The sequence below is a fragment of the Macaca mulatta genome, chromosome 10 (genome assembly GCF_049350105.2).
Source record: "Macaca mulatta isolate MMU2019108-1 chromosome 10, T2T-MMU8v2.0, whole genome shotgun sequence".
NCBI classification, from domain to species: domain Eukaryota; kingdom Metazoa; phylum Chordata; class Mammalia; order Primates; family Cercopithecidae; genus Macaca; species Macaca mulatta.
In genome coordinates this window covers 94,948,906-94,969,286 of record NC_133415.1, presented here as the reverse complement: position 1 = coordinate 94,969,286, position 20,381 = coordinate 94,948,906, and the positions used below count along the sequence as shown (strand labels likewise).

At 46.0% G+C, this 20,381-nt stretch overlaps 1 protein-coding gene and 1 long non-coding RNA gene across 4 annotated transcripts in view; one reads left to right on the top strand and one right to left on the bottom strand.

Moving 5' to 3' along the window:
* The window catches only part of PTPRT (protein tyrosine phosphatase receptor type T), a 1,118,573-nt gene that overhangs the window by 1,074,676 nt on the left and 23,516 nt on the right, over window positions 1-20,381 (top strand). For all 3 annotated transcript variants that reach the window (XM_028828430.2, XM_077949122.1, XM_028828427.2), the window contains 7 exons: window positions 2,178-2,214; window positions 3,629-3,726; window positions 6,805-6,921; window positions 11,605-11,759; window positions 15,475-15,610; window positions 17,661-17,810; window positions 19,999-20,172. In XM_028828430.2, coding sequence (XP_028684263.1) covers window positions 2,178-2,214; window positions 3,629-3,726; window positions 6,805-6,921; window positions 11,605-11,759; window positions 15,475-15,610; window positions 17,661-17,810; window positions 19,999-20,172 — 867 coding nt within the window. The remainder of the gene's footprint in view (window positions 1-2,177; window positions 2,215-3,628; window positions 3,727-6,804; window positions 6,922-11,604; window positions 11,760-15,474; window positions 15,611-17,660; window positions 17,811-19,998; window positions 20,173-20,381) is intronic.
* LOC114670483 (uncharacterized) lies at window positions 13,458-15,650 on the bottom strand. Its single transcript, XR_003720131.2, has 2 exons — window positions 15,464-15,650; window positions 13,458-14,781 (listed from the first exon to the last, which is right to left on the bottom strand). It is a non-coding gene; the product is annotated as an uncharacterized LOC114670483 (long non-coding RNA).

Below are 20,381 nucleotides of genomic sequence, written 5' to 3'. Positions count from 1 at the left end.
TTTCTCATCCCTCTCACCACCCTCCTACCCTCCCACCCTTCTGAGCCACCAGTGTCTACTATTCCATACTCTACATCCATATGTACACATTATTTAGCTCCCACTGTAAGTGAGAACATGTGGTATTTGACTTTCTGTTTCTGAGAGTTTTTTTGCTTAAGATAATGGCCTCCAGGTCCGTCCATGTAGCCATGTTGCTGCAAAAGTCATGATTTCATTATTTTTTATGGCTTAGTAGTATTCCATGGTGTGTGTGTATATATATGTGTGTATATACACACACACCATGGAATACTGTGTGTGTATATATATATCTTTCCATATATATATATCTCCCTATATATATCTCTCTCCATACATATATATCTCCATGTATATATATCTTTCCATATATATATTTCCATATATATATATCTTTCCATATATATATCCATAATATACATATTGAATACTCTATATATATAATTTATTCAATCATCCATTGAGATGGACACGTAGGTTGATTTCATATCTTTGCTATTGTGAATTTTAAAACTGAGGCACAATGAGGCTAAGTAGCTTGCCCCAGACCACAAACCCTAGAAGGGACAGAGCCAGTGTTCAAACCCAGGCAGCTGAGTTCCAGAGTCCATGGTATGCATAATCACCATGCTATGTTGCCTGCCTAGTTGGTTTGTCAACAGCTTGTTTATTGGGTATTTGCTCTGAGTCTCACATTGTGCTGAGCTCTGTGGGAAAAAAATTTAAGCTTAGTAGGGAGTGTTTGTCCTTAAGAAACTGACAACCTCATTAAGTACATAGGATTTCTCAAGCACAGACTTTAAGTGGGGTTGTTCACTAACTGTGGTTAATCCAACAGTTCTGGTCATGACATTGTCCCTGGATTGGTGCCGACCTCCAATTCTAGAGCAGGCCCAGCAATTGGAAGGTGCCTGCAAAATCATTATTGAGCAAGTGAAACACAAAGGTGCAGAAATGTACAAGGGACTCAGAAACTTGTCTTTGAATCAGAAAGTGGGTCTAGAACTTTAGAGATGCCACATCTATGGCACCATAAACCATACAGATGGCAGTTCTATTTCCTGAAGAAAGTGGCCTCAAGGCAGTTCATCCACCTCAACAGGACAAAAAGACTGGTCAGCAACATCTAAGACAAAGGCAGGTATCCATCAAACGTTAGGACTTATTTTCTCTGGACATGGTTAACCATAAAAGCTAAGTGGATTTCAGGACTGTCAACAATCTCTCAATTGATAGGGTCCATAATTGGCATCTGTGTTCTTTAAAAAATTTATTCATGTATTCATTCATTCACTCATGTATTTATTTAACAAATATGAATTGCATTCAGTGTTCTGCACTAAATGCAGGTCTGTCTTCAAAACTTAAATTCTACTCAATATGACTGTAACTGGAAAAAGGACACTCCATGTATGCCATGCCCAGGCAAAAGAGGGGTCACCTTCAACCTCTTCTCCAATGATGAAGGTTATGGGGCAGCAGGGTACTGCCCAGCCAGAGTACAGCAAGGCCTGCTGTAGCGCTCTGAAATGTACACAGAAATTAGAAACTGGTCTTTGAATTTGCAGGTATCTTTATGGGTCTCCCAAGTCACACCTCCATAAGGTCTTCTCCGTACCTGGGACTTCAATTCCAAGCCCAGGAATGTTGGCATAGAGAAGCAATGTGGGATACTTCTCAATTTTCTTTTTCTAATTGTTACTAATGGAAGGAGTCAACAATTGAATTGTTTTTTTTTCTCTTTCTTCTCTGGGTGTCCCATAGGGTCTTGTACAGTGTTCTTCATAAAATCATGGCTCAAGAAAGACTTTTTGGTGGTTGATGCTCCCCATAAACCTGAAAACTCCTTCTCTACCTCTTTTTGGGTGCATAAGGATAAGTGATGCCCATCAAATCTTTGCTCCCAGTGCCACTGGCTCCAAGGCAAGCCTATGTAGGCACCTCACAAGTAACTACAAGAATAGCTAGCATTTAGTGACTTACTGCACACTCTATGTGCAACATCTCATTTAACCTTTGCCACTTCTCTGGGAATAACTGATGCTGTTCTCATTTTGCCCATGAGAAAATCAAGACTCGGAGAGGATGTTTATTAATATTGTGCTGTCTGCAAGCTTTGACAACAGATTTTTCAGTGCTTTTCTCCTGTTATCCAGGGATACCATCGACCTCGACACTACATTGCAACTCAAGGTAAGTGCCCTCCCTCCACCTAGTGCCTCAGAGAGGCTTCAGGGGTCCCAAGGGAAAGGGCTCTCTTAAATGCAAGGCTTTTGTCCTCTCCTCCTATATCTATTACTCCAACCCTCCTTTTTCACTAAACAGCCCTGGAGGAGAGGAATGAGTTTCCACCAGCAAAGAAGTCACAGAGGGGTAGGCTGAAGAATCTCCAGAGGTCCTTGAGATTGTTCAGTTGTTTATTTGGGAAGGAAAATGGTGGCAAGTTTCACTATAGGAGAAAGGCCCATGAGTGACAGAGTAAGAAGCTGTCACTTGGAAATGGTCAGGAGGGAGAGGCCCAAGCTGATGGTGCCTTATCTCCATGATAGATGCGTGCCCATAACAGACATGCAGCTGGCTGCCCTAGAAAGTAACTTGGCAGTGCGTTTTCAGAAGGCTTAAAAGTGATCATACCTTTCAAACCCTTCTGGAAAAAAAAATCTTGCAGATAATTATATATATAGACAATGACGCATATAAGAACATTCTTCACGGTGTTATCTATAATAGGAATAAAAAAGTGAAAAATCTTAAATGCCCAACAATTGGTACATTGGTTACATAAAGTGTGTTACCGCCATATTATAGAAAACCTTGCAGCTATTAAAACTATTATGCTTGGTAAGAATTTTTAAGGGCATCAGAAAATACATATAATAGGTTTGATGCTTATTACAGTAAATACACACATATACATATAAATATAGAAAAATGGTATTCAAACTTTTATATCAAACACACATATTACTTTTGTAATTTTAAAAATGATGAAGGCCCAGGACATTGAAAGAGTAATTTCCAAGGAAATTGCTTTGGACTGTCAGAGCCTATTTTCTGCTCCTCGTCTTTCTTTTTTTTTTTTTTTTTTTTCCCCTCTTCCTTTCTGTTCAGGCTCTAGAGGAATGCCTCCAGCATTTGTCAAGCTCAAAATCAGGCATCTCCTGTTTTTGTTCTCGGCATCTGGCACCCAGCAGCTCTCTCCATCCCCCCACCCCAATTGCCTTCCTGTCTGTCATGGAGGTTCTCGAGCCCAGTTTTTGAAAACTCCCTCAAGCCGTAATACAGTCCAGATAAGGCGATACGTGGAGTTGGTAGGAAGGGTCTGAGCAGGAGGAGGACAGAAGAGAGAGGAGGGGCTGCCAACATTTCCAGTAGATGCTGCAGATTGTGAGAGCTTGGAATGAGGCTTTCCCCATCCATACCCTAATCTGTCCCCATCAGGCTCACATGTCTCAGGCCCATGTCTCAGATACTTGGTATCTTAACGAGGATCACCGGCCTCACTTCTGCTCACCAGTGTGGAGACTTGACCAACCAGAGGGACAAATCTTCTCAGCTGCTGCTTTGCACTTGCATTCTCTAACCTCACTGCCTTCTCTGTTGTCAGGTCCAATGCAGGAGACCGTAAAGGACTTTTGGAGAATGATCTGGCAGGAGAACTCTGCCAGCATCGTCATGGTCACAAACCTGGTGGAAGTGGGCAGGGTAAGCCTCTCCCGCACTCGCCTGGGCAGAGGATGCTGGAGATGCCCTCTCGAACATCTCTCTGTTCCACGCATTGTGCTAAGTGCCTCCTAGTCAATATTTCACCCTCATAGCAACCTACAAGGGAGATGTCATCACTCCTATTCCACATTCAAGCAATGTCCTTTCCCTTCAAATCCCCTTCATCCCTTTTTCCACCCTCACTCTCCGTTGATGATGTCATCTCATATATTTTGAGGAAATTAAAACCATCAGTCATGCACTCCCTCATCGTCACACCATAAAGCTGCAATCCTACTTGTATCTACAACCATCCTCTTGTTCTTCTCCTCTGCTGTCAGGTTTGACTATAAGAAATGGCTGTTTTTGCTGACTCAAATGGTCGAATGTCAACCGTTTCTTATAGCTCAGCCTAATACAACAGAAGCCATGTCTCTGCCCTTCCAAAGGCAAACCTCGTGCCTGGATCACAGATTCTACTCAATAATTTTTTTCATTTTTCCCTTTCTCGCTTGCAAAATAAGTCTCTTTCTCATTGCCAAATTGTTCCCCTTAGCATACAATCACGCCCAGTACCTTCCATCTTAAAAAGAAAGGAAAAGGTAAATAAAAAGTATCTTCTTGTTCCTGCTTTTCTGCCAAACTTTAAAGACTCACAGAGAGGCTCTGTTTCTTCACTCATGTTCTCTTCTACCCACCCCAGCGTAGCTCCTCCCTCCATCCCACCAATAGTGATATTGTCAATATCACTCGCATCCTTCATGTCAACAAATCCAGTCCCCACTTCTCTCTTCTCATCTTACTCAACCTCAGCAGCATCCAACCCTTTGCTACCCGCTTTTCTTCCCCTGACCTCAAGAAATCTTGATGTTCTTCAGGGCTCAGATCTTGGTCTCCTGCTCTGCTCCATCTCAACTCTCTCTGAGGTGGTCCTCAACTACTCCTGGGGCTTAGAAATGGGACTGCTATTCCCAGCTTGCTTTTGCCTACTTGGTTAACTCTGGCATGTGGGTAGGCTGCTGAGTTTAAAGGCAAGGTGTACAAATACTACAATTAAAAGGGCTCTCTACACACCATATGAACTAACTAAAATGTGGGCAGGTAAGTTTTTGCTTGGGTAAGAAACGGATAATTCATAAAGATGAATTCTGGCCTCTGTGATGATGGGAAGGAGAAAATCTGGGCTTTTGTAATCCAGTAAAAGGGTATGGACATCTCAGGGCCTAATGGGAATTTAGGACCAGGTGAGACTTTATCCATGAGTCCACCCTTATCTAGTCCATCACTCAATTTTACAGATGAGGAAACAGACCTAAAGGGGTAGAGTACCTACCCTGACGTCACTCAGCCAAAACCTAGGCACAAAATTTGACAGTGGACTCTCATTCCAGCGCTCATGATCACTCCACTCAGACTGTTCCCCAGGGACTCAGGCCCAGGGTGCAGCTACTGTGGATATAAAGGCCAGCCCAGGATTCAGAAGCAAATTTCAGCCTGTTCTACAATATATCCCACATTGGAAACAGACTCCCTCGATGGATAGACCATAAATCTAAATTGGATTTGGGGAGGAAAGCAATCTCTTAAACTTCTGCTAGTGTCAAACACTGTGCCAGGCCCTTCCTGTGCATTCCCACAACTTACAACAATCATAGGAGCCCATGTTCCTAGTTATTATTCAAGTGCCCTGGGTTTGCATCCTGGCTCCGTCCCTTACCAACAGTTGACCTTGGGCAATTTTCTTAGCTTTCCTATGCTTCCTCGTCTGCAAAATGGGGATAATAATACCTACTTCATCAAGTCGTGTTGGTAAGTCATTAGAATAACACATGTAAAGTATTTGCGGAACACTTTGTGAGCCATGGTAGACACAGTACACAGTCAGTAAATGTTAGCTATCATTATTGATAGGAAGCTGAGGCTCCGAGAGGTTTCAGCACTTTCTGGGGCTACCCAGATACTGAGTGTTAGGACCAAGCAATGAATCCATTTGCCCCCATGTCCTGTTGCACTATACCAGTGTTTCCCTAAGTGGGTTCCATGGGATGCTAGTCTGCAGGATGCTTAGTGAGAAGAGGGTTCCATGGTTAAATACGTTTGGGAAATGCTGCATCCTCTGTGCCCCTTTTGGAGAGTCGCAAAACACAAAACACATTAGCACTAGCATGCGAAAGAAGCTGAGTAGTCCTGTAGCAAAGCTACCTATTTAACTGTGTAATACAGCATTTCCCAAACTCATTTGACCACAAAACCTTTTTTTGTTTGTTTTTTGTTTCTTGTTTTTTACCTAACACCTATTAGCACCCAGCGGAACACACTGTGGGAAATGCCACTCTAGGCCGTGCAGCGTCCCCCGGAATGGTAATCATGCTTTTGTTCTTTTAAGGGGAAAACCATGATCTCTTTTTCATCCATGAGTGTGACTTAAACAGTCAACTGGGGAATGGCTTGCTCGCGTCCAGGGTCAGAGAGGAGCTGCGCGTCTTCCCTTGGAGTCCAGCACCTGCCATCCTTTCCCCAACCAAGAGCCTTTCTCCTTCCAGACCCCTACCTGCCACCTCTTAATGATGTCCACCTCCCAACCACTTCTGCTTCCACCTCCTGTTTCCCACCTTTTAGTCTCATCTTCGCTCAGCTGATAATACTCAGCTGCTCCACCCTGACAGAGCAGAAAGGGGACTCAGTCAGTCCCCAAACTGGCCACATGGCCTTGGACAAGTCACCAAACCTCTAAACTTGAGTGTTATTTTCATCTGTAAAGTGGGGCTAGTAACACCCACCTATCTCACCTTGTTCTATTTGATGACGTAGTGTGATAATGCATTGGAAAATTACAAGGAGCTTTGCAAAAGAAGGTACTACAATTATTTCTAATGGCTCCAGTGCCTCTGGGAGGGAGCTTAGCCCTGTGCAGCTTGCTGATCCCTGGCCAGCTGTGAACCCTGTGGACTGAAATGCCACCAAAGTCACCCTTGGGTTTATTTGAATGGGACGACCAGATGAGACAGCTGCTCACACTCAGCCATATGCTTATGCATCGTTGTCTTTGTTCTGTCTCTGTCTCTCACTTGGCCACAGGTGAAATGTGTGCGATACTGGCCAGATGACACGGAGGTCTACGGAGACATTAAAGTCACCCTGATTGAAACAGAGCCCCTGGCAGAATATGTCATACGCACCTTCACAGTCCAGAAGGTAAGCTTCCCAGAGGCTGTGGGCAGCCGGTCCACCATGAGAGCTGGCTTCTTTGTTCATCCAGAACACGCAGTGACCGAGGGTCTGCTCTATGTCCAGCCCCATGCTTGGCACCAGCAACAGATCAGCAATCAGGGCAGACATGGATCCTGCTACCATGGATCCCACATCTAGTAGGCTGGACAAACTGAATTCAATAAGCAAGTCAATGAAATAACAACGCATTGTGATAAAAGTCACACAGGAATATGCAAAGGATGGAGATAGAAATCCACAGGAGGATGGGGTGGTGGGAGAGGGCCTCTTAGTGGAGGAGGCGTTTGGGCAGAGAATGAAGGAGGAGGAACCAGTGCAGGGTAGAAAGGAAAGAAGAGCTATCCCAGGCAGAAGGAAAAAACATGCAGTCTGGAGGGGGAAAAAAATGATCTCAAGCTGTTCAAGGCCTGTGGTCTCAACCGGGGGCATTTTGATCCCCCAAGGAATATTTGTAAATGTCTGGCAACATTTTTGGTTGACACAACTTGGGGGAGAAGGGTTAGGATGGTACTGGCACCTAGTGGGTAGAGGCCAGAGATGCTTATAAATATTCCACAATGCACAGGACAGCCCCGACAACAAAGGATTTTCCAGCCCAAGGCATCAGTAGTGTCGAGGTTGAAAAATGATGATCTAGACATTAAAAGGAGGCCAGGGCTGTACAAGCTTGGTGAGCAAGAATGTGATTGCAAATAATAATACATATATTTATAACTTATTATATAATCATTGCTATTCTATCATTACTATTATATCATAATGATAGCTAACATTTACTGAGCACTTACTGAACCAGATACTTTTCTAAATGCTTTGCGTAGAGTAACTCAGTTAATCCTCCCAGCAACCCTATAAGGTAAGAGCTATTATTATCCCCATTTTGCAGATGAAGAAACTGAGACACAGAGAGTTTAAATCAGTTGTCCAAAGTTGCCCAGCTGCAAGGCTGGTAGAACCAGGAATCACACCTTGGCCCCTGTAACACACTTCTCTTTCCATTACACCACAGGTTCCATTCCTCTAAAACCAGCCACTTTAGTAGACAACATGGCCACAGGCCTGAGGATGCAAAAGCACTGGAGACTTACATGCTTTGAGAGCTATGCCCTTGAGGCTTGGACAAGTCCTTGCAAGGGCCAAAATAGGCTGCTCTGCAGACTAGAGCCCGGCATGCACACAGTACTGTTCCAGCATACAAAGTGGCCTAGGACATACTGTTTGCCCCCAGAAGCTCCCACTCCAACCCCCAGACTCCTAAAGTCTCAGGGTCTTTTTCATCTGAGTCCGCAGTCTTGGGTGAAAAAGTCAGGAAGCCTGTGAACTCCCTGCACTAGAAGGAAGGAAACCATCGGGACTTCGATGTTGCCTTAGGTCAGGTTTTTTAGAAGCAGAGCCTGAGGCAAGGATTCAGGAACGTAAGGTATATCAAGGGAGCTCTCCTAGGAAAAATTCCTAAGAGAGTGGGAAGCAGGAGAGGGAAGGAAAGACACCAGCCAAGGGCAGAGGCTCCAGTGAAGTCTAGCCTAGAGACAATCCACAGGGAACCTCCAAGGATAAACCATGCCACAGGGTTGTCCCCCTTAAGGCAAGGAAGCCAGACCTCTGTGCTCCCACATCAGTCAGTCTGCTGACCGTGGACCATCCACTGAGGGGTAACCTCCAGGATGGGCCAGCCCCTGTCAACTGAGGGCATGTCTCCAGAGAAGGGGACAATTGGGAGGCAGTAGCAACCAACAGTCCCTGCAGCTGAGGCCTGGGAGCATAGGCCCAAGGAAAAGGACCCAGGTGGGATACCAGTTTCATCTGTCATATCTGTGTTGGATGCCCGAGGATGGGATGAGTGACTGGGGACATGGGCAGGGAGGCCTTGAGGAATTGCAGCTAGCAAACCATGTTGAAGAATTATGGTCCTTTCTTGGGCTACATTTTCTTTGTCTTTTAAACAACCATGAGGGAAGATATTACTCATAGGGAGATGCCCTTAAAAGACCCCAAGGGCCTCTGAGGATTAACTGGGCTTAGCCAGCCTCTCCACAGCACGCAGGCAGGCACTCAGCAAACATCGCCTGTGGTTTTAGCTCAAAATCGGTTCCTGAGCTGGGAACCTGGAAATAATAAACAGGGAGTGCTGTCTGCCCTTGAAGATAGCACAGTCACATCAGGGAGAGAAGATCCTTGATAAATCATCATAGCACAGGTGGGAAGAGCTCGAAGGAGGGCTTCTTGGGACTGAATTGATTTGGAGGATGGTGTGGAAAAAGTCCAAGTATTCTTGAAGGTTTCTCCTCTCTCACTTCAGCTCATCCATCATGGCCTTAATCTGGGCCTCTGGTTTCTCCCTCCTAACAGGACTGTCTGCCTCTAGTCCTGCCCCTATGTTAGTTTGGGTTTCCCAGAAGCAGAGCCAGAAGCAGCAGGGGTTTAGGTGCCCTGGCTCGTGTGTTGAGGGAGAGTTTGCAGGCGGAAGGCGGTGAGAGAGCCAGGACGGAGTGGGGAAGGGAGCTGAGTGAGGATGTGGCCTCAGCAGAGACTTGCTTCCACCTGAACCCATGAGAGCCCTGGAACATGAGTGGTACTGCACACTTGGTCCAACCTTGAAGCAAAGGGGCCTCAGGGGCCCCCCTTAGGGTAAAAATAAATTTCTGTTTTTCCCAGAACATTACTGGTTTTAGCACTGAAAGTCCCACGTACCGGGGAACCCCTCAGTCCTGGGCCGACTGAGCAAGTGGCAAGCCAATTGGTCATTCTCCCTCAACTATCAGTCACTGGAGGATGCTGCCCCACCCAGCCACACCCCCGGGGAGGGCGTTCCTGTTCACCTGAGAACAGTCCTCTTCAGAAGAGGGTAACTGTGAGCTGTGTACAGACACGACTCAGAGCAGCTGGCAATGAGTCCACTGACCCAGTGATGGGGATCTGAGTAGGTACCAATAGTGCCCTCTCTGCAACCCCCGATCCACCCACCTGAATCCATCCTTCATGTAGCAGGATGCAGCCTCCTAAAATACAAGTCTAATGATACATTTCCTCTTGTGTGGACCCATCTGTGTAATCTCCCTGTAGCTTCCCAATGCCTTTGAGATAAAGTCCAAAGGCCTTAATGTAGATTCAAGGACTTCTGGGATCCAGCTCTCATCTATTCTCCTACACCCCCAGGCCTGTGGTCCCCCATGGCCTGCCTTCCACTTGCCTCTAGCATTGCCCTGGGTTGCTAGTGATTCTCTGCACATGCCATGCTAAGCCCTGTCCCCAGGCCCGTGCCCATGCTGTCCCCTTGCCTTGGATTCCCTTCCTCTTCTCCCGTCAACTGGGTAATACTCACACATCGGTATATTAGAATGATTAAGAGTGCAGACTGTGGAGACAGCCAGTCAGGGTTCACATCATCTCTTTACAACTTATGAGTTGTACTGTGACCTTGGGTGTGTCACTTAACCTTGCTCAGCCTCAGTTTCCTGATCCATCAAGTGGAGATAAAAATATAGGGATTTATATCAGGATTAAATAAGTTAGCATGCTGAAGTGTTCAGAAGAGTGACTGACACACGTAAATGCTTAGTTAATGTTAGCTATTATTTTCACTATTAGTTTGTTTCAAGATTCAGGTCAAGCATCACCTCCTCTAGAAAGCCTTCTCTGATTTCTCCTCTCCTCAGATCAGGTTAGCAGGTACTCCTTTATCCACTTCAACAGAATTACCCACTTGGGCATCTGCCTCCCCGACGAGGCCACGAGCTGTTCCAGGGATAGGAGCTATGGCTTTTATTCTCACCTTCCTAGTACCTAGCACAAGGCTGGGCACAGGTCACACTTGGTAAATGATTTTTAACTGAAGGAATGAAAAATCAAACAGACTCTTCCTATTCAGTGCTCTCTGGGTATCTACAGGAGATTGCTAAGCAGAAAAATAGTAGGTAGCAGGAACTGTCTAAGCAAAGGCTGAGAAGTGTGATCTGACCTTGGAATAGTCAGAAAACCACTGTTGGGACTGGAGTGTATGTCTGTGAGGGGTGAAGGAATGTGAAAAGGGAGGAGAACCGCTCAGAGTTCTAGGACCCACTCTGTCTCCATCAATCAGAGAAGCTCTGCTTTTGTTTGTTTCGTATCTTATCTAATCATTCTAAGTAAGAATCTAATTAATAAAGAAATCGACTAAGTTATATACATTTTGAAAGTCACGCAGACTATCATAGTCAAGGCTGGAACACGACAGAACATCAGACCTCAATCACTGAAAGCCTCAGATTCCACTGGAAATAATTTGGACTTGGTCGTTAAGGCCAACATTTCTTTAAATCCGTTCTACTCGATACACCTCCTATGAAACACTTGTCAAAGACCATCCCCTAGGCAAACAAAAGGAGGTCTCCTAGGGTGCTCTGTGGCCCCCTAGGCATTCAGAGTGTGTTTGAGCACACTCAAGACTCTGAGAAGTCCTGTAATAAAGCCATCAGTTTCATTGTAACAATCCCATGTTTCCCAAATGTAACTGATCACAGAATGGCTCTATGCAGTAACACCTATTAACACTGTGAGGGCCCTGTCCCTGCTGGAGGTTCCTCGGTGCAGCAGCTGTGGCTCCATGTGTTGCTGGGCTGGGTATGTGAGGGCAGCAGCTGGAAGAACAGAGGCCTGTTCTTTCCTCAGAAAGGCTACCATGAGATCCGGGAGCTCCGCCTCTTCCACTTCACCAGCTGGCCTGACCACGGCGTTCCCTGCTACGCCACTGGCCTTCTGGGCTTCGTCCGCCAGGTCAAGTTCCTCAACCCCCCAGAAGCAGGGCCCATAGTGGTCCACTGCAGGTAAGTCAAAGGTCCCTCACCTTGGGAGGCCGAGGCAGGCGGATCATGAGGTCAGGAGTTCGAGACCAGCCTGGCCAACATGGTGAAACTCCGTCTCTACTAAAGATGCAAAAAATTAGCTGGGTGTGGTGGCACACACCTGTAATCCCAGCTACTTGGGAGGCTGAGGCAGGAGAATTGCTTGAACCCAGGAGGGGAGGTTGCAGTGAGCCAAGATCGCGCCACTGCACTCTAGCCTGGGTGACAGAGTGAGACTCTGTCTCAAAAAAAAAAAAAGAAAGAATTCCTCCAACTACCCTAGAGTGCCTCTGCACCTCAGCTTTCTTGGGAGGGACATGCTATCTTTTCTAGTGGCTTTACTCTTAGAGACTCCTCTTCCTGTGTCCCCCATTCTTTCTGATGAGACTTGGTCGCAAGGTCAACTAACAAGAGGAAGAGCAGTAGTGGCCATTGTTGTTGTTGTTGTCTGAAAACAGTGAGGTCACCAGGGAGGCAGGCTGAACACTGGCAGCATCTGCTGGGTCTGTCATGTGCACTTTACCCACATTATTTAATTTACTTCTCATCCAGTCTTGAGAGGTGGGCATTATTATCATTCCCATTTTACATATACAAAAACTCAAGTGCTGAGAAGGTAAACACAGAGTGGGAATATTTCACCTGCTTTTCTCCAGACACTCGCCCTCAGCTCCTTGACATGGCAGCAGGGTGCCTTGGTGGAAGCATGCTTCTTTTCATTTCTATTATTTTCAAAATCAGTTGCCAGCCTGCAGGGTCCCTCATAGAGAGAAATGGACAGCACCAGGTTTTACCTTATTATGGAGAAGAGAGATTTTCAGCTCTGACCTAGAAAGTCACATTGAGAATGAGTGGCACATCTTCGAATCCTCCCAAATGGAGATGAAGTATGATGTCAGGGGTGTCCAGAATTGGAGGAGGATGGCCTTCCTGACCCGAAGCCCGGCCAGCTGGCATCCCCCTCCTTCCCATTGCCTCTCTCTTCCACTATGACCTTGGACCAGCCCATCTTTTCAGACCTTGGATGCTTGAGTTATCACATCCCTTCCCTGGCAGTTTGTGTCAGTCAAGAGACCACGGAAGCTGTAGATGTCTCAGAGCCAGCCCCATCTTCATACAGCACCCATTTATCTTCCCAGCAATAGTAGCTACACAACCCCATTTCACAGATAAGGCAAGTGAGTATGAGGAGGTAATTCTGGACTCTCTAAGTGTTTTGCATGTATTCTCTGCTTTATATCTCACAGCAATCGAAGGGCAATAGATCATTAATCCCCCCATCTCTATATCCCAAAGAGCACCCAGATCAAGAGTTAGGGAGAAAGAAAGACAATGGCAAATGTTTATCAGGCCCTCTGCGCATGATGGCTCTAAGGCCTTACGTATCTCCATAGCAGGTCATCTTAATGCATCTGAGCAGAGTGGTACCCACTCCTGGGTCTGTTCTGAAAATTATTAACAAATGGGTTGGCTAAGTGTACTAAGTGCCTAAGAGAGAATGCCTGACATGTAGTGAGCACTCTAATGTATCATTATTCTCTGCCTCTTAATGTCTTCTCCCCCTCCCCAGATTATTAATCCTTCAGGAACGGAACAATGTTTCCGTATTCCCACTCCTAATCCCAGCATCTACTGCATCTTACATTTTCAATAAATATTTGTTGAATATAATAGCCATTATGAGAGTCTACTAAGACTTTTATTGAGAAATTATTATGTATCCAGGCACAAAGCAATGTGTATACATTATGCATTTTAATTGTAATTCCATGCAATTTATACATATTAGGCTATTAATGCTGTGAGGTAGATCTATTAATTATTAACATCATTTTATAGATGAGTATTGAAACCCAGAGAGGTTAAGTCATTTGCCCAAGGTCACACAGCTAGTAAGTAATAGAGCCAGGATTTAATTCTAGGGGTCTCTTCAAAGACCCTGTGTTTGATTACTATGTGATGCTGAAATAAACACAGCTCTGTCTTCACAAGGACCCTGCAGGGAGGTATGTTAAATGCATCAGAAGTCTGAAGCTAACGGACACTAGGCAACTTGGTCACCACTGATAGTTCCAAAATTCAGAACCAAACTGGGCTGGTTCTTTATACTAAAGCATGCTGAATATGAACATTGAAGAAAAAACACGAGTGACCCCCTATACTCCCTCCCAGATACAGACGCCGAGTCTCTTGAGTCCTCGCATCTGGATTTTGGGGAGTAGGTTCTGAAGCAAACTTAAACTATGAAATTTTCTCATGAATGAAGACTCTGCTTCCGATGGGTGTACTTTCCAAATTGTTGTAGGTAGTGGTCCGCGCTAGCCTGTGCTCCTTGGATTTATAATCAGCCAATATTGCTTTTTTGTTTTGTTCCATCTCTCTTCCTCTTTGTGTTTCTTTTGACATCCACATTGTTAGACAAAGACGCTTGTTTCCATGAGAAATGCAAGATGTGAAAACGCAGTGGAAGGGGGCCTCCTTGACAGACTGCCCAGCCTTCCCATCCAAAACTGCACATGTGTGAGGCACATGTCTTATGTGCCTCTTGGTCGGCACTGATGTTTCAGAGCCCAGCACTCATCTAGAAAGGGCTGGCCAAGGCCCATAGAGTCTCATTGAGTTCCTCTGCTATTTTGTACTTGGTCTAAGATTCTCCTAAAGAAGCCACTAGTGACCAGAAATCAAGTATGTATTAGGAAATTTGATTCCTGACAAGGGTCTCCAGACGGTCAGTTGCTCCAGTTTCATAAGGCTCTTGCTTCGGAAACTTGATCCCTGACAAGGGTCTCCAGACCGTCAGCTGCTCCAGTTTCATGATGCTCTTGCTTCATGATCCTGGGAAAACAGCCGCAGATGGAGCCAGATGCTGGTCTTTGAACATTGTGCTCCACCATCCACTCTCCATCTTGGGCGCAGCTCGGAGAACTCGAGTTTCTGTCCTGTCATTCACCTCCCCTCTGTTCTCTCTCCTCTCCTTCTTTGCTTCCATCCATCAACCCATTTGCTGAAGAAGAAAAAAGAGGAGAAAAGAAGGGTAGAAAATAGGAAAGACATGTCTATGAGACATCTCCAGCATGCCAGGAACCATGCTAGGTGTTTTATGCTATATAGATGTATTATTTTATCCATCAGACAAGGAAACGGCATGTATATGTGTGGTTTGCGCATGCATTACAAACTATGCATATTAAGAAAGGAAATGTGGGAACACATAATCTGGAGCCAGACTGCTGGGGTAAAAGTTCCAGCTCTACCACTTGCCAGCTGTGTGACCTCGGTCAGGCAAGGTAAGCCCTCTATGCCTGTTTTCTCACCTGTGAAATGGGATGAGAAACTTCTTAACCTCACAGGGAAATCTATAGGTAACATTTATAAAGCACGTAGAACAATGGCATTTTGTAAGCCCTGAATAAACCTTTGCTAAATGACCACATTAAAATAAGTCAGTCCTGATAAAATAGCCCTCGGAGACCAGCACTACTCTCTCATTTTACAAAGGAGACGGCTGGGGCTTAGTCTAAGTTTAGATGCTTACTCAAGATCCCCCAGGAACGCTGGGATTCAGACAGTTCTGTCTGACTTCTGCTGTATATGGCCTCTCAGCAGGACCCTTGGGGATAGGGCTGAATGCTAGGGGCCTCCCCAGGGCAGGTCCCCCTGCAAAGATCCTTAACAAAGATCCATACCTCTCTTCCAGTGCTGGGGCTGGGCGGACTGGCTGCTTCATTGCCATTGACACCATGCTTGACATGGCCGAGAATGAAGGGGTGGTGGACATCTTCAACTGCGTGCGTGAGCTCCGGGCCCAGAGGGTCAACCTGGTACAGACAGAGGTGAGTCCTAAGGGACCAAGACCGTTGGCCACCTGTAGCCCTGACCAAGGAGAAACATGATAGAACTGAGAGACCCATAGGTAGGGGCAACCTATGGAAAGGGTGTGAGAGAAGCGGGAGGGAGTAGACTCATGGCTTACTATGGAGAGACTACTGTGGAAGCTAGGGTGCCCCAGCCAACCCTGGAGGTCTACAGTGCAGGGAGTTCCACCAATGAAGAATGGTGGTGAGTTCTCCATCTCTGAGGCCATCCAAGCAAGGACAGAGTGACAAATTTCGGGGATTATTTGAATAGCATTCTTGCCTTGGGTGAAGTGATAGAGAAAGAGAAGGACTGGCATTTATTCAGTGACCACTACGTGCCAAGCGATGGTTCAGTCACTGCAGGGAATGGTTTAATCAACAAAGTAACTGAGTACTTAGGCTGGGTGCTGGGGATTTCGAGAGATGTAATACATAGCCCCTGCCCTCAAGGGAGAAGCAGACCTTCAGCACTTCTCTGTGCAGTTAGAGAGCCCAGACCTAAGAGTACTGAAAGGAATTAATCTTTATTGTTGTGTACCTACTGTGAGCCAGGCAGCATACATTCTTTCTAGTCGCGGTAGTGTTTCTACTCCTCCAAAACAGCTGTGGTGTAGCTCCTAGTATTATCTCCAATTTATCAATGAAGAAGAAACTAAGAAATTGTGTCCCTAAGACCTCACATACCAGACTGTGGGAGAACTTGGGTCCATGTGACCCCAAAGGCCTCTGCTTTTTTGCCAGAACCACACTCTGACTAAGCAGCCTTTTCTGCCTATCCCACTCTGTGCCTTGGCTTATCATTCCCGTAATGAGCCCATCTTCTGTTCTAGTGAAGGCTCTGGGTGCTTGGGCAGTCAGAGCTGGGACAGATAAGGAACTGTGTACATCATCAATCCTGCAAAGGGAAGTGACCCATGGCTTTGGTACAGCCAGCCCCTCTGACTCTGCAGTGAATACCACCACTGATTGGTTTACACACATAGGCTCTGAGCTAACTCACACAGGCCAGTCTTCAGGCTTCTAGCACTAAAGCCAAGAGGGCTGCTTTATCTATTCCCAGGTTCATGCATGCAGAAGGCAGGCTTGCCAGTTGCAGTCAGACAGATGAGGAGACAGACATATTCAAATGCAGATGCATCATGTTGCATCTGGAAAAGCACACTTTATAGAGAAACTGACCGAGTTCTGCAGAAAAGGTCACTCAACAAACATTTATCTAGGGCCTAGAAGTGACACCAACTTCTGCCTGGTGGATTAACAGATGGCCTTCCAGAAAGAATGAAACATTAAAGGTATGGAAAAGAGGGAGTGGAGTTTCAGGAGGAGAGAACAGCAGGTACAGATAATTGAGATAGGAGAAGACATGACACATGTTTTAGGAGCAGATTGTGAGACAAAGATTTGCGGGCAAATAATTTGCTTGGAAGGTAATCCCAAGACACACTGGCTGGTGAATGGGAAAGTGAGGCAGAGCAGGGAAGGAAACAAAGGCTACTTTAACAAGCTGTTCAACACTGTAGACAACTGGAACCCAATTCTGCTGGGAACTCTGAGACACATGCATGTCCAAGTGATTCCACCTAAATGGAGAAGGAACTTAGATTTCCGTCCTCAACTCTCTATCTGTCTCTGCTTGAGGGTTACTTTCCGTACAGCCCAAGTATCCTCTCTGCCTTCAGCAGAGAATCACAGGTGTTTGCAGCAAGCAGCCTTCCTTAGGTAAAGGTGAAAGCTGAAGGGACATGGGCTGGACACAAAGAGCACCTGCTACAGCATGTCTAGAAGTTTCTCATTTTATCAGTGACTATGCTATTACATCTTCTGTAAGAAACAAGACCCACCATAGTTCAGGTGATCATTAGGAAACGTGGAAAGTTGGTCCTTTGGGTTACAGTATAAAAAGTAAGGATTCTACAATATATTGACAAGTGTCTATCCTTCATAGCCACAATACTAAATGTGGACCACAAATTCCCAGGGCACTGTTCTTACCTGGCACCCCATTCCCTCTCTTCTGACTTTGCAGGAGCAATATGTGTTTGTGCACGACGCCATCCTGGAAGCGTGCCTCTGTGGCAACACTGCCATCCCTGTGTGTGAGTTCCGTTCTCTCTACTACAATATCAGCAGGCTGGACCCCCAGACGAACTCCAGCCAAATCAAAGATGAATTTCAGGTATGAGCAAATCCCAGGCTCGGTGACCATCTTAGTCAGTTTGGGTTGTTATAACAAATTTCCGTAGATTCGGTGGTTTAAATGACAAACATTTATTTATTACATTTCTGGAGGCTGAGAAGTCCAATATCAAGCTTCCAGTAAATCCAGTGTCTGGGGAGGGCTCACTTCCTGTCTTTCAGATAGCCATCTTCTCACTGCATATTCACATGGTGGAAAGCAGAAGCAGCAAGCTCTCATGTTTCTTCTTTTTTTATTTTTTATAGAGATAAGATCTCACTACGTTGCCCAGGATGGTCTTCAAATCCTGGGTTCAAGCAATCCTCCCACCTTGGTCTCCCAAATTATTGGGATTACAGGCGTGAGCCACCACACCCAGCCCTGCATGTTTCTTCTTATAAGAGCAGTAATCCCATGCTCATGAGGGTTCTATGTTCATGACCTAAACATCTTCCGAAGTCCCAACCTCCTAATACCATCACATTGGGGGCTAAGATTACGACATGGATTTTGGGAGGGATGAAAACATTTAGTTCGTAATAGTAACCCAACCAACTTCAGTGGCTCTGTGCACATTTGTGGGGTTTTCTTTGGGACAACTGATATGTCTATGCACTTTCAGTGTCTGCTCCTCTAGGAAGCTGCAGAATCTATTCCAGAACACAAAATGCACAGCCATGAGCAACGACTCAGGGATTGCTGGTGCTTGTTTTTAACTGTTTTTTAACTGAAGTCTTATTCAGTTCTAGTCCAAGTTGTGAATGGAGACGAATTTATACAAACAGGTGTGAATTTCATGCTCCTTCATCCATGGAGGGACTCGGGTCCTCTCAGTATTTTTTCAGTAGACTATTACTGCTAAAAGTGTGGTCTGCAGTCTGACCAACATGGTGAAACCCTGTCTCTACTAAAAATACAAAACAAATTAGCCAGGCATGGTGGCATGCTCCTATAATCCCAGGTACTCAGGAGGCTGAGGCAGGAGACTTGCTTGAACCTGGGAGGCAGAGGTTGCAGTGAGCCGAGATCATGCCACTGCACTACAGCCTGGGCAACAGAGTGAGACTCCATCTTAAAAAAAAAAAAAAAAGAAAATAGCATTAGGAGCTATACCTAATGTAAATGATGAGTTAATGGGAGCAGCACACCAACATGGCACATGTATACATATGTAACAAACCTGCACATTGTGCACATGTACCCTAGAAATTAAAGTATAATAAAAAATAAATAAGATCCTCACCTGGAAGCCCGTATGGTCAGCGCTGTGGCAACACTGATTGGTCTAAGAAGCCTGGACATGAATCACTAAGTAAGGTAAAGCCGGAGTCCAGCCCTTTATCGCAAGACCAGTGTCAGGATTACACCTGGGCAATAGGAGCTGAGAACGAGGTATGAGAAAGCAAGGAAGCTCCAGGTCTTGCTTCAAGTCAGTGGGCAAATGCCAGGCCCATTGTTCCACGGGCAGATATCCTAGGCAGGCCAATACCTTAGCAATCCCTAAAACAAATAACCATTATTGATTTGAATTAGAGACAGAGAGCTGAATGACGGAAGGATGGAGGGTACAGAACTCTAGTCATTGCATGTAACATCTAGTCCATTGGATACAGCAGTTCAGCTCTGGCCTCAAACCAGAACCCAAACACAGCAATTTCCCAGACATATTAGGGTTTGCCCTTCGGGGGTCTCTCATCTATCCTGAACAGTTCATCTAGGCCTCCTTCCATACTCAGACAGCTTTCTCTCTGAGAAGAGTGCTGGTAAATCATTTCCCCCATTCCATGACAATGCAAGTGATGTTTAGCCCTCAGTAGGGATTTCCTACCCCCACCCCTCTGTACACCCTCCTGGCTGGCCCACCCTTTAATGCAGCACTGGCTAAGCTGAACCACTTAGTTCCTCTGGTTGGCAGGTACCACGAGACTGTGTCTGAGCCTCTGTGTGCATGCGCTGCTTCTGCAGCCTTAGCGTTTTGAAGGTGTCACACAGCTCACGCACCCTGTAGCAGTGAGCAGGAGAGGACAGAACATCACCATGGAAGAGAAATGGGTCCTGGGAAAGGGACAGTGGGGCTGCACTTGGAGGGTGGAAATAGGCAAGTTAGGCTGAGTTGGAACATCACTGTCTCTTTTGCTCGGGGCAGCCGTATGATCAAGGCCTATCTATTCACCTTTGTGCCCCACAGACCCTCAACATTGTGACACCCCGTGTGAGGCCCGAGGACTGCAGCATTGGGCTCCTGCCCCGGAACCATGATAAGAATCGAAGCATGGACGTGCTGCCTCTGGACCGCTGCCTGCCCTTCCTCATCTCGGTGGACGGAGAATCCAGCAATTACATCAACGCGGCACTGATGGATGTAAGCTGAGCCTGGGCAGAAAGCTCCTAGCTGACATTCTAGAGCAAATACTCTTCCTGAGGTGGAGGTGGCTGGACCTCAGGGCCCTGACCCCACCAGCCAGCCTCCCTGCTTCTGATCTACTGGTCCTAAGGACCTTTGTTCCCCTGAAGGCTCTGGTCCAAACCTAGACACAAGCTGGGATCTTGGCTCCTTTTCTCATATAAAGA